Source organism: Rattus rattus, chromosome 5 (genome assembly GCF_011064425.1).
Source record: "Rattus rattus isolate New Zealand chromosome 5, Rrattus_CSIRO_v1, whole genome shotgun sequence".
Taxonomy (NCBI): domain Eukaryota; kingdom Metazoa; phylum Chordata; class Mammalia; order Rodentia; family Muridae; genus Rattus; species Rattus rattus.
The window spans coordinates 56,921,434-56,935,680 of NC_046158.1; the positions used below are offsets into that span (position 1 = coordinate 56,921,434).

Consider the following 14,247-nt stretch of genomic DNA (forward strand, 5'->3'; position numbering starts at 1 on the left):
CTCATATTGTCCTTGAGTCTTAAATGAGAGTTGGAACCTGGGAATTTTCAACATTGCGGGAATGCTAAGATATGGTGACTATTCAAGTCAGATTTCATGTATTTCACCTTACAAGTTGGCCACGAACAATTGAGGTCTAGCAATTGAATGTTATCGTCTGAATCTGAAATGTTCTTCCTTGTTGGGCACCAATGGGAAGAGAAGCCCTTAGTCCTGCCAAGACTGGACCCCCCGCCCCTGCCAGTGTAAGGGAATGTCAGGGTGGGGAGGCAGGAAGCATGGGGAGTGGTTGGGGAGGGGAAACACCCTTATAAAAGAAGGGAAGGGGGATGGGATGGGGGCTTGTGGATGGGAAACCGGGAAAGGAAATAACATTTGAAATGTAAATAAAAAATATCCAATTTTTAAGAAAAAGGAAAAAAAAAGTTCTTCATGCCTATACTCTTGCTTTGAATGCTTTGTCTCTAGCTGATGATGCTAATTTGAGGTTCCGAGGTCTTAGGAGATAAGATCCAACAAAAGAAATTATGCCATTGGAACAGATCCTGTGGGTATATTATCCCTGTCAATTTCCTGGCTTGCTCTCTGACTCCTGACCCAACATGAAATGAAAAGCTTCTGCCACAAGCACCTACAACCATCATGAACCAAACGGTTTTCCATTTCTTTCTGGCCATGATGGATTAAAAAACCCTCTGAAAGGGTGAGCCAAAACAAATCATTTTTTCTAATAAGTAAGGAGCCATAAAACAATATAATCTACTCTTTGATAACGCCCAGTTATTACTGTAGTTTCTGCAAAGACAGTTGCACATACAGTGAAGAGGAAGTCATGAATTTGGGAGGGAGATGTGTTAGGGTTTATGGAGGAAATAGGAGGGAAGCAAAGGGTTGTATATAGTTTCCTTTTACTATATACATGTGTGAAATTCTCAAGAATAGAGGAAGTTATAATGAGGAAAGTATAAGGAATAATTTTAAAGAATAGATTAAGGACCCTTTTTCTTCCCCCTTCTCCCTCTCTTCCTTCTATTCTTTTTTCCCTTTCTCTCCAATTTCTTCCCTTTTCTTCTTTCCACAAACAAAGCATTTACTGTATATCAGGTGACAAAAGGCTGCTCATAGTAACTATATATTTGTGGTATTTGGAGAACAGTCAGGGGAGCAAGAAACAATAACAGTGTCAGGGTCATCTTTATAGATATGACAGTACATGAATCTTAATATGCATTGTTAGAAAATAGTAAAAATATAAATTATGGTTGATTTTCTCTTTCAAAAGGCATGAAAATTAAATATGGTTAAGTGGTCATTTAAAATAAAAATATAAAATATGGTAATTAAAAGATAAACTGAAATTTAATTTTATTGATATATTTATGTTACTACAGGTTTTTTCCCCCTTAGGCATGCATACTTACATCCTACTTTTAAATGCAACAGAATCAAGATGTTGATTTCCTCATTACATAAGACCAGTTGGGTCCCACCTTCAGTATAATGTAAGAAAATATATTAAAAAAAAAGAAACACCTCTTTCTGAGTAGGTAGAATTGGAGGACGAATCTTTGTTATACAAATACAGAAGGCAGGTTGAGAAGTCTTTAGGGCCAATATGAGAGGGCACATAATGACCAGTGATGTAGCCTGTAAGAGGATCTAAAGGAACTGTGGAAAGCAGTTTAGGCAACAGCATGGAGTAAAATGGGTAAGGAACATGTTTCATTTCCTGTTTGTCGTCTATAATCACAGTGATATTTACTTTGAAAAGAGTTATATGTATTATTATTTTCATATCTCTATTTATAAAATTTGTCTTTATTTATAAGAGAAAGAATATATATTGCCTCCTAGTCAACTTGGGGCATGATGCCCAATACTCTAGATGATCTCCATGGTGATCAATATCCTGAAAACATGCAACTTACATGCTGTGGAGATAGTCTATTGGAATAAAAGGTGGCTGTAGAGGTTCTGGTGGCTTCCACCAACTGTTCCAAAGGCTGCTGCATTAGATAGTGACAATGACAGCTTTGGGGTAAAAGTATAGTCCTTGGACAAAGTGCCTGGATTTGAAATGAATCTGCCATTCATTAACTGGAAGAACTTAAGCAAATCCTCTCATCTCTTTGTTTCACAATTTTCTCATTTGAAATGAAAGGCATAGATGGCAATGGGATAAACTGCAGTGGTCAGTATCAGTATAAAATAAATTAATATAGGAATAGCATTTAGTATAGTACATGGATAAAGTAGTTGACCATGCAAGGGACACTGTTATTTATATTATTATTGTTGTTGTTGTTGTTTATTTATCCAGAGACATTGATTTCTGCATATATTTTAGTGTTGGGTAAATGTCATATTGACTTTTTCCAATTACTTTAATTTCGTTGCATGTATATGATTCTTAGGTCACGATTTAGCTTTAAAGGTTTATTTATTTTTATTTTATATGTATAGGTGTTTTTACTGCATATGTATCTGTTGAGGGTTGATCTTTTGCTGTGTTTTGTAATGCTAAGTGAGGTCACCAAGACCTGGTTGCCCCAGAGAGGGGAGAGTAGACCTAAGTGACACTATGTGATGTTGCCCCCAAGTTATTTCTGATTGGCAAATAAAGACGCTGACAGCCAATAGCTAAGCAGAAGAGAGATAGGCAAGGCTTAGGATTCCTGCACTGAGGGTCAGAGGAGAACCACGAGGAAGAGGGAGAAAAAGATGAAGGGAGAAGCCGCCATAGGTCAAGTGAGTCATAAAAATGTGGCCCTAAGTGCTGACCAACCGGAGTTAAGAGCAGCCCCGATTAAACAGGATAAGCAATAACTCAGGGTTATTGATAGGAAAGTAGATTCTAATGGCACAGAGGTTAGATATCTGCCCAGCTCTTGTGCTGTTTAAGGCTTATTGTAAGTAATAAAAGGTGTGTGTCGTTTTTCCAGAACAGGAAAAAATATGGTCAAGGCAGGGTAGAAACCCCGAATTGGAATGAAAAATTTCTACAGCATATAACTCTGCTCCACACGCTTGCAGTGTCCTCACAGGCTAAAAGAGACATCCGATCCCTTGGAACTGGAGCTACAGATGGTTATGAGCTAACTCATTTGTGCTAAAAACACAATTCTAAGTTCTCAGACCTGCTTAGCCCAGTCTCCAGGCCCAACCATTTAGCTTTAAAAGGATTTCGAATGAGATTTTAAACCCAGTCTAATGCTGCAGCAAAAAGCGTGGCAGAAAGTGCATTGGAATGCTGTGTGAATAGGTTTTCAAAATGTTCAATAATTAATAGAGAGAAAGAAAGGTAGCTATTGTGCTAAGTGGAGGTATACCGAGTGTCCCATGTTGACAGAAGAGATGGTTTGACCCTTGTGCCCGTGCTCTGACAACCCCTATTTGGGTAGCAACAAATCTATCATATTTTCCTAAAAGCAATTCCTTTAAGATGAGTCCTGGCATGTATGCAAATGCTGTTTGGAGGGATGAAAAATAACAATCTTCAAAGGCCCAGGAAGTTTCTTTAATATACTTTGTTTTAACTGTGAGAAGGGGGTATAGCTCATCAGGTAAAGCACTTACTGAGCAACCCCGAGGGCCAGAGTTCACATCCCTCTCCCCTACGTAAAGGTCTTGTAAGTGAGATGGTGGGTCTGTTCTCTCAAAGTGTGGAGTGCAAAGATGGGGATTCCTGGAACAGGATGGCTAGAATAGCTGAATCACCACGGTCAAGTGGAAGACTGCCCAATATGTAAGTGGACCATGACCCAGGAAGACACTCAATGCCATTCCTGGATTCCATATGCACACATATTCACACACACACACACACACACACACACACACACCACCACCACACACACACACATGCTCACACACACCACACCACCACACAAACACACACACACACACACACACACACACACAAACACACCCACACAAACACACAAACACACCAACACACACACAAACACACCCACACAAACACACCACACACATACACACCACACACCACCAAAACACACCACACACACTTTCACACACACACCACACACACATTCACACACACACACACACACACACACACATATATTCCACACACACATACACACACACATACCACACACCACACACACACCCCCACACACACACACCACACACACATTCACACACACACACACACACACACACACACACATTCACACACACACACACACACATTCACACACACACAAATCTGCCTAAACTGTATGAACATACATACACACTTCCTGGTCTTCATCCTACAATACATACCTAGAACTTCACTTTACCTTCTCTTCCTTTTATTAGCCTTAAGCTTTCCAATAGATAGACATTCTTAGTAGTAATTCATGCTAAAATGTGTACCTATTAAGATCATTGAAAAAAATCTAGTAAAAATCTAATTTATATCTGCTGCAGAGGGGCTGCCCTTACGAGCAGCTCCTTTTCTCTTGTGGCCCAAGTTGTTCAACTTGTGAGTTTGAGGCTACCAAGTACAAGTTCTTAGCGACTGTGCTGAATAAAGTTCAGGATTTGTTTCTCACTACAAAGATTGTCTGCCTTTCCATTTTGTAGGATTTTAACCACTATTCAGAGAAGTAACTTTATAAATGGTATTTATTTATAAAGGTTTTCTTACTAGGGTCTTCCTTAACTTTTGCCATAGAATATTTTTTCCTTTCTACTCTGCAGAGATGAGCCCTTTACAGGATTTCTTGCTGCTCAGCATTCTTTCCACCTTAAATTACTTTCCCATCAGTATCTCCATTTGCTTTTTCCTCTAGTGTATACAGGAAACAACGTGAATAATGCATATTACTTTCTATATACATCCAACAGAACATTGAATGAGTGAATCATTGAAATGTGTTTCTGTTATAGAACAGAAACCTTTGAAATTAAAGGGACTTCATTTGAATATATCTCCAATTGCAGACAGTATTAAAATGCATTTAATGAATCCGAAAACTGTACTGTCAAATCTGGTAGTCATCAAATAACATCTTTCAAATGCAAAAGTAAGGGATGCAAGTTCGATGTCCCACGGAGGCAGGCTTTTCCAGGCTTTGTTCAATAGCGTTAAAGTGTAGGAAGGCAGGCTATGTCGATGTGGCCGTCTCCTATTTGAGATGATCAAACCAGTGCCTCGTGCTTCTGTGGCCACATCCACGTGACTGATCTCCTCTGAAGATGAGCCTCCTTAGGCTTTTCCTCAAATCTTCATCTTTTTTCATAAACCCCATAATTGACATCAAGCCACAGTGTCAGACATCACTGGCTTCCCACTCATGTTTTCCATTCGTTTCTGGATTCTTCCAAGTCAGAGGATGTAACTGGCTCGATCAGGAACTAAAATAAAGGCCATTGAAACAGCAGTGACTTCCAAGCTCTTTGCTAAATTTAGCTCCTCAATACTTTCCACTCAAATGAAACCCATGAACTACAATTAGAACGTTAGAACAGAATGGGAGCTTAAAGGTCATCTAACCTTACTCCCCCATTTCTCCGTTGAAAGTGCGGGGACCCAGACGTATGCTATGATTTGCTCGAGGCCACAGAGCTTCTTAACAGTGGAACTTGAACTAAGATCTCCTCAGCCCTGGGTCAGAACTAACCTATCCATATCTTGAAGCACAAATACAACTGATGTTACTAGTTGTGGCTTCTGTCACCAGCGGTTCATCGATGTCGTGGTTGAGAGTCTAACAGCAAAGGTTTCTGACTTGTAAGTTGCTACAAAGAAATGACATGATTTTATAGCCAGCCCACGCTAAAAACTTCCTGCTTTATGTTCATCAATAATGGATGACCCACCCCTGTAATGCTCAGAGGGAGCTTACACTGCACTTTTGAGCAGCCGGCTAGTAATGTACAGTGGATAGAGCCTTTCTTTTAAATCCCAGGGCAGCAGGTCCTTCAGGGCTAGCATTGCAATTTCAATTAGCCCCTGAGTGAAAGCTTGGCATGTGTATTAGTGAGCAGAGACACAATTAGCTTATTCTTCCTTTCCGTGTTGTGTTGAGAGGATCCAAAGGGTTGGTGGTGGATTAGGAAAGCCAGGCATCACAGGATTTTGAAGAACGGAGTTGCTCAGACCTCGACATCTTCTCTTGCTCACGCTGGAATTACAGAGATTTATTACAAAGCGCCGAGTGTGGCTTGGTGAAGGGTGTCTCCGGAGACGCTTCGGACAGCAATTGAGCTCTGTCTGTTTGAGTGCTTCACCACTCTGTCTTAGACTCATCATTAGCATGGAGCCCAACAGCCCCAAAAAGATACAATTTGCTGTGCCTTTATTCCAGAGCCAGATCGCTCCAGAGGCAGCAGAGCAGGTAAGGAGAGAGGGTGGGGAAGGATTCCTGGGTACCGGGCAGTAAGAGCATACATTCTTACTAGGTGAAAGGTCCTCTGCTTTCCGCATTTGCCTATATTGTGACTTTTATGATGAGAAAGGAGTTTGCTTTTGCACTCATGTTTGGGGTGCACTGGAAAACAATTGGCTAAAATTTTTAGCAGCACTTAATTTTATAGAAAATTAGACAGACCAATGTATTAGACATTCTGGTCTGGTGCTGGCTTCTGCTTTCTAAGGTAACAGTTTCAACATTTAAAGAAGCTTTGTAAACTTTACCAAAAATTAGCAATCTTTCATTTTGTTATTTATAAAACAAAAAAGAAATGTAAAAATTAAAGCACTAAATCCCAGACTAATTCAGTATTATAGATGTCTATTTTTAATGTGGTTTTATTGTGTTTCCCAAAACATATCGTTCATGTCCTTTGCCCATTACATATGGGGCACTGGATATAAAAAGTGCTGTTTTACATTTTCCTGGATTCCTTTTCTGTGTCTAATATTGCTTTCTAATTGTTCATATTTCCTTAGACTCTGGTGCAGTGAACCCACTTAAAAGGGTTCTGTGGCACAAAATCAAATGTGGCATACCTTAGGAATAAGCAAAGAAATTATGAGAAATCCAATCTAATACATTAATTGCTTAAAACCCAGAAGATCCCTGAATTCTCTTCCAAACAGTTTACACAAGGTTTTAAAGTATGAACTCTGTGAGTCTTACTTTACAGGATGTTTTCACAGTAGGTCCACCCAGATAACTATAACCTTGACAGTGTCTATTCACTGAACCAAACATTGTTTCCATCTTGAACATCATTCATACATTTTATTCTTTATTGTATTGACAAATACACTGAGAATTTAATTGAATGAATACATTAAATGAATAAATTTAAGCTATCAGAAGCAAGAAGTGTCTAATCATAATATTTTTCTGTAACTCCTATCAAAAGGGAATATATATGTTTTTTCTTCGACACTTTTGAGTAACTTCAATGTATTTATTTACGATTTCACATACACACAATATATATATATATGTTTGTGTATATGTATATATTCATATCTACCCCCTCTCCTTTCCTATTACGTTGACATCTTTCAACATATCCTTTTTCTTTCGTGTTCTCTCCCTTTTATTTTTTTGTAATCCACTGCCTGAAGGAATTAAAATACACATTCTTATAACATCTGTAATTTTTGTTGACCTGCCAATTTGGTTTAAATATTAAATTAGAAAGTAAAATGTTAACCATACTAATTGAAATCCAGAAGCTGACATTTCCAATTAAATTATAACACACAGTAGAAATTTGAGGCTTCCAATTTTGTCTCATTTACTAAGAGCAAGGGACCTTGATATGTCATAAGGTGTTACCACAGCCATTTAAGGAAGTTATCCATTTTTATATTTTCTAGTATATTAATTTCACTTGCATTTTTAGAGTTATACAACTATTATTTTTTTTCCTTCAGAAGTATGGCTTTGTGCTCAAAGAAAATGTTAGTAATGTCTAGCAGTTCTGATGGCTTCCTGTGTTATAAAATATGTAGTCAGCATATATTGTGTTCCTTTTAGACATTTGCTTGTGTATATTAGTGAAAGAAGGGGGTGGGCAACTGTGTGAGCTGCAGAGACAATTAGGGACAGTGTCTGATTCTCACACTGACATTAGCTGGGCCTTTGCTGTTCACAGATCAGGAAAAGAAGACCTACACCAGCATCCCTTGTGATTGTCAATGAGCATAACCCCCCAGGTAAAGAGGCATGATGTCTTTCCTATCGACGAAATGGAGCGGGGCTGTCTAAGAGGTCCAAAGAGCATGGCATTGATGACAAGTTCCAGCTTAGGGTTTCAGTTACCTGAAAGGGATAATAAACAAAATCATGAATAAATAGTATAAGAATTGTCTCCACCAACAGCCCACTTTTTCCTCTAGACAAGTGGTTCTCAACCTTTCTAATGCTGCCCCATTTTAATATAGCTCTCATGTCCTGGTGATCCCCAACCATAAAATTATTTTCATAACTGTAATTTTGCTTCTGTAATGAATCGTAATGTAAACATCTGTGTTTTATGATGGTCTTAGACAACTCCTGTGATCTTGTTTTCTAATCAAAGGGGTCAAGACCCACAGATTAAAATCATTGTTCTAGAATGACACACTGCTCATCACATGGTGTGCCGTGCTTTATTGGCATTGGTTTCTGTGTGCTTATAGGGAATCTGGTTCAGGCCTTATTGAGAAAGTTGGTGAAAAGTTGCCTAATTAGGTTTTGAGGTTCAAGTTGCAGGCCTGTAGATGATTATATTTTTTTGCAGAATGTGATTTTATTTATGGTATGGGAAGGGCGACATTGGCTACAGCCTTGCTGCTGATGTCATCTCTGAATAATGCAATTGAAAAGGAACCAGATCAATTTTCAGCGCTGCCCATTTGCGAGCCATTCCGAACAGTTGCATCCATTTGTCGAGGTTTTAGTTTCCATTTCCTGTAAAAAGTAAAACTGCATTATTAGTCACGATAAAGAACTATGGTCTGTAATAGACAAACATTGTTTACTTACTGAGTGGAGTGATTTTCGTCTTACATTTAATGGCAGCCCTGAAAATATAAGCAGACCAGAAGAGGTCATTAATTTCATAACCCAACAAATCTCAAGGTTTTTGTGGTTGTTGCTGTTCCTGTGTGTGTGTGTGAGTGTGTGTGTGTGTGTGTGTATGTTCACATGCATGCGTGCAAGCATACGTGAGTCTGTAAACAAAAAAGGATGAGAAAACATTGAATAATGGAAAGATTATATGTCTATTTATAAATTGTGAATGAGCTCTTCTAGGAATGTCTGGAAAAAATAGTCTTGGCCTTTCTGCGATCTTCTTAATTAGAGAAATACACAAAATGAAAGAAAAATTCTCATAGAATATTTATTACTGTGCCTATATACAGAAAAATTGGAAGCTCATTGGAGACAAATAAGTTATCTCTGCTGAGAACAAAGCATTCCAATTTGATCCTTAATCTTAATTTGATCCTTAAACTCATCGCCAAATACACTGCCTTTGTAGCTCTCATTTGAAACTGCACGCAGTAATTGATATGTCTTGAGTGCTAAGTACGGGCCATTTTGCACAAAAGGAAAGTGTGAGAGAGGTGAAGTGGCCTTTGTGACATTATTCCAAAGATTAAAAACTTAGGCAGTTCTGACCCTAGAGCCCCTGTTTTCCTTCTAGCCCGACAGTAACCTTGAACATTGGCTATTCAATGCACAAAATAGATGCTAAGTTCTTACAAGCAGGCAAACCCAGCATTTAGGGAAATTTCTTTGAGGTACTTACTATAGCCAATGAGGAACTATGTTTGATATCCTGTTGATATTTAATGTTGACCTAGGAAGCTTACTCTTAGGAGACTTTCCATCCACTAACTCCCCATTTCTTTTGTCAACCTTTCCCCATCTCTGTGGTTGGGCCCCTGGAGTGAAATTAGCTGTGAGCAGCATCTTACACATAGCTGAGTCACCTTGGAGATTTTATCTACTGTATCTCTTCCTTCTTTATTGAAAGATGGCCATGTATAGCACTGGCATCAGTGTACATGTGAACTGTGTTTAGAATGGGAGCTACATTCTGCACCAAAGCCCTAGAACTAAGACTTTTCCAAGTAAAAACGATGTAACTCAGTATCAAGTAAAAAGCTTGAAGTCAGATTTTCTCAGCCAAACAAATAATGAAAGGACTATAAACTCAATATAAACTTGGCCACTGGTTACTAGTCCTATAATCCTGGGTAAGGGACATCTTCGAGCTTTATCCTGTATCAGACAGATACAATAATGCCCATTCGTTTCTACTTCACAGGCTATTTTAACGACCCAATGGTTTAACCTAAACATACCTTAAAACTGCAAAACAGGTATTGAGGGTCATCGTTAATTGATCTCAGAACTCAGCCTCTGCAGGCCCTATGGGAGACTCATACAACAAGCCCAAGGGCAGCTTTGTGTTCACTTCTGCCCTGACAATTTCTGTCTTATGCAACAGTTCCTAGTTACAAACATGAGGCCACCAGAAAAGCACTCCCTAAGAGCTCCTACCTTTGCAAAGCAGCAGCCTCTTCTGCCCTCAAAAGCAGCGGGCTTGAACAGACAGGGAATGGTGCAGCTTTAAATCCTGGGGAGAAAACTCTAAACCATTCTCTTTACTTCACTGAAACAGCCCTAAAAATGATTGGAGATTCTTAGAAATATATGTCACTAAGACTGTTCAAGACCCAAATCCCTGCAAGTGTTTCTTTATGGTCAATAAATAAGGCAAAGAAAGCTAAATTTGTTTCATTTTAGAGAGTTAATTAATGAAATGCTCTATGTGGGTGTGGTGGCACATGCCTATAATCCTAGCACTTAGAGGGCTGAGATGCGTTTGCCCCAAGTTCTATCTGTTCTGAATTAGATAAGACATACCTGGCCAACCTGAGCTACAGTGTTTAGAGTGGGAAAAGTTGTCTGGGAGACTAGAACAGAACTCTTTTCAATGGGATATGAGTGGACTGCAACCATGACTAAATAAAAAGTGCAGTTCTCTGTTGCTATTATGATTTACCATGTTAGGTATTAGCACAGATGGTACATTATGGATTTCAGTATAAATATGCATTTCTCATACTGCTATACTTCAGAATGGAGCAGTAGAACAGGATGCTAGGTTAACCTGTTAGTACAGTTGTTTCATTTTTGCTAGTTTGACTGTGATGCAAACACAGAGAAGATAGACCCCTGATTGGTCCGTTCCCATGGCAATAAACTATGCCCTCAGTTTTTTCCTAGCAAATAAGCTAGAATTCCCCCAGGAGATGCCCTATGAAACAGGTAAACAACTAGTAAGTTTATATTACCCTCTGACACGTCAACAAGTCATCTTCACTCAACACTGCAGGAATACTAAAGGCCAATAGCAAATACTATGCTTCCCTGTAGACAGGAAAGGATTTAAGTATTTGGTTTCCAAAATAACTTTGAGCAGTCAGATGACAGTAACAAAATACCAGGAGCATAAGATCTGGGACTCAGCTGCCATCAAAGACAAATGTCCCCTTTCCCCTGTCTTCTCAGACCAGTAACTTGATCAACTTTGGAAGAAGCTGCTTCTCTTTCTATACTTCAGTTCCGCTTCTAACTGGGCTTATGAGATTCTATGAAATTCTATCCTACAGTGGTGTTATCCATTCTTATAGGAAATGCAGTTAGCATTTGCTCTTCTGTAATCTGTAGTCAACCGGTCTGATCCTTACAGCGTTATCTGGATTTACACATAAATCATCTTAATAGAGCAATAAAGACAAAACTGCCTTTTGTAATTTATTTTATCTCACATGTGGATTTTCTTGAACATTGTCTATAAGACAATTAGCAATGGGAGCTTTGGGGCTAATATCCACTTATTAATGAGTGCATACCAAGTGTGTTTTTCTGTGATTGGGTTACCTCACTCAGGATGATATTTTCCAGCTCATTCCATTTGCCTATGAATTTCATGAAGCATTGTTTTTAATAGCTGAGTAGTACTCCACTGTGTAGATGTACCACATTTTCTGAATCCATTCCTCTGTTGAAGGGCATCTGGGTTCTTTCCACTTTCTGGTTATTATAGATAAGGCTGCTATGAACATAGTGAAGAATGTGTCTTTGTTATATATTGGGGCATCTTTTGAGTATATGCCCAGGAGAGGTATAGCTGGGTCGTCAGGCAGTGGAATGTTCAGTTTTCTTAGGAACCTCCAGACTGATTTCCAGAGTGGTCGTACCAGTCTGCAATCCCACCAACATGGAGGAGTGTTTCTCTTTCTCCACATCCTTGCCAGCATCTGCTGTCACCTGAGTTTTTGATCTTAGCCATTCTGATATTTTCAATGTTAAATGTTCCTAAAAGCCTCAACACACTCAAATCTTTGGTGCTGCTGAGATATGATGGAAACTTTTAGAAATAACAACTTCCTGGAGGGAGGTAGGATTATTTGGGTAATGTCCAGCCACCCGATGACAAGTCCACTATGAGGTCTTACCCTACCAGGGACCCAAAAGAAGGCGAGGCAGTCACTTTAAAGCCATGGGAAAAATGAGTGCCTTCTCATGGCACCAAAACTGATTAATACACAGAATTAGAACTCCAGAGTTAGGAAAAGAAAACATTTCGAAACTATTGCTAGTTTAATCTCACATTGTTATAGAAGGACATAAACCACGTCCGCCTCCTGAGAGGGCACTTCAGGAAAAAATAGAATAATTACGCCTGGTTTTCAGCTTCAAATCTAATTAATTTTAGAGGTTAAAGAAATAGTTTCTTCTGCCAAATTGCAAAAGAAGTTCTCTGACAATAAATCTTCACTTATTCTCCTCAATAAAAGTTGTTTTTCGCCTATTATAAAACAATTCCTTATTGTTACTTTCTTACACCAACTATCCATTTCCAGAACCACTAAGCATTTTAGGGAATCCTTTCCAACTACTCCCCAATCTCTCTGCACTGTGATCCCAGGGCAGCACACAGCCTTGCAGTAAGAAGCCAGCCTAAACCAGGCTTTGGGAATATTCAAGTTTGTGGCGTACTTCCTTTCCCATTTACTGTTAAGCAGAGGCTGCATGGTTACAATTATATTTAATGGGCCTGAGGCCTATTAAACATGATTGAACTATAAGAGGGTCTGAAGCCAAGTGAAGATTTAGGTAAGTGCCCAAGACTTTAAAGGCTTATTATGCATCTAAAATTGTAACTGGAAATACAGTGTAAAATGATTTGGAAGGGTATTTATTGAATTTACTTCCAAGCCAATTTTGGAGAAAGTTGGCTTCCTCTTGACTATTTTACCCCTAAATTATCTTAGAAATAGGAATTAAATTGAGAGGGTATTTTCATATACCTGGGAGTCCTAAAATTACTTAACCTGAAACTTATGAGCTACAGTGGTCACGATCATGCCAACTCCTTACAATTTTGAGAGTAAGTCCAGGAGCCTGAGAGAACTGGACTTCCCAACACTTGGGAATATGTGACTCTGCAAACTGCAAAGAAAGCCGGTGGCATTCTGTATACCCTAGAGGGTGACTTGTAAACAAGACACACATTTTATAATATTGAGACTCAGTCACCTAATGAGAATGTCCAAAGCCCCATATTAGAATCCTAACTAGAACATGCATTGTCATTCAAACACAACGGAGCCCCAGGAATTTTGAATGATTTCTCAGAAGTCCCCTTGTTCAGAAGTAGTGGGAAGCTTTGTAGCATCAAGTGAAAGTGGAGATGTATTTGCTTTGTTAAGAGCGTCACATGTATGAACATTTTAATGACAATCTTGCTGTTTTTCAAAATGAATGATAGTGTGGTCAAAAGACCACAACATGAGTGGCAGCTTCAGAGACGCTGAGAATTTTTCTAGGACCTTTATGATCTGAGTAAGATATCGTATGAGACTTGGGGATGACAGTGACCTCCAATGACCTCAAATCAACTGTGGCCAAATAAAAGTTATGCTGGTCCATAGTATACAGGAGTGCTTTCTGTCTAAATTTTCTTATCTTCTTCAGCAACGTGATTATTATTCTGATCTCTCCATTGATTGCTCAGAAATTATTTGCCTTATTTCTGTTCATGAGAGGGAAAAACTCAAATCCAGTGTTTGAAGTCCACTCAACCGTTATCCGATATTAATTTCTAAGGAATGTCCGAGAAATCTGTGGATTTTTTTTCTTCAGCATTTATTTTTATTCACTACGGGATGTCAAGCCATGTGGAAAGATTTAAAGACTAATAATGTGAGCTGCTTTTAAGGAGCATCCACTGTGCAATTGATTGACTTATTTTTTTCATAATTATTCA

General features: G+C 38.9%; 1 protein-coding gene across 3 annotated transcripts in view; it reads left to right on the plus strand.

Annotated features, from left to right (window-relative positions):
- Positions 1-6,269: 6,269 nt before the first annotated feature.
- The window catches only part of Ppp1r1c (protein phosphatase 1 regulatory inhibitor subunit 1C), a 94,783-nt gene continuing 86,805 nt past the window's right edge, over positions 6,270-14,247 (plus strand). For 2 of the 3 annotated variants that reach the window (XM_032901971.1, XM_032901973.1), the window contains exons 1-2: positions 6,270-6,350; positions 8,071-8,131. In XM_032901971.1, coding sequence (XP_032757862.1) covers positions 6,270-6,350; positions 8,071-8,131 — 142 coding nt within the window. Of the gene's footprint in view, positions 6,351-8,049; positions 8,132-14,247 lie in introns of all 3 variants that reach the window. The other variant, XM_032901970.1, reaches the window with a different exon arrangement.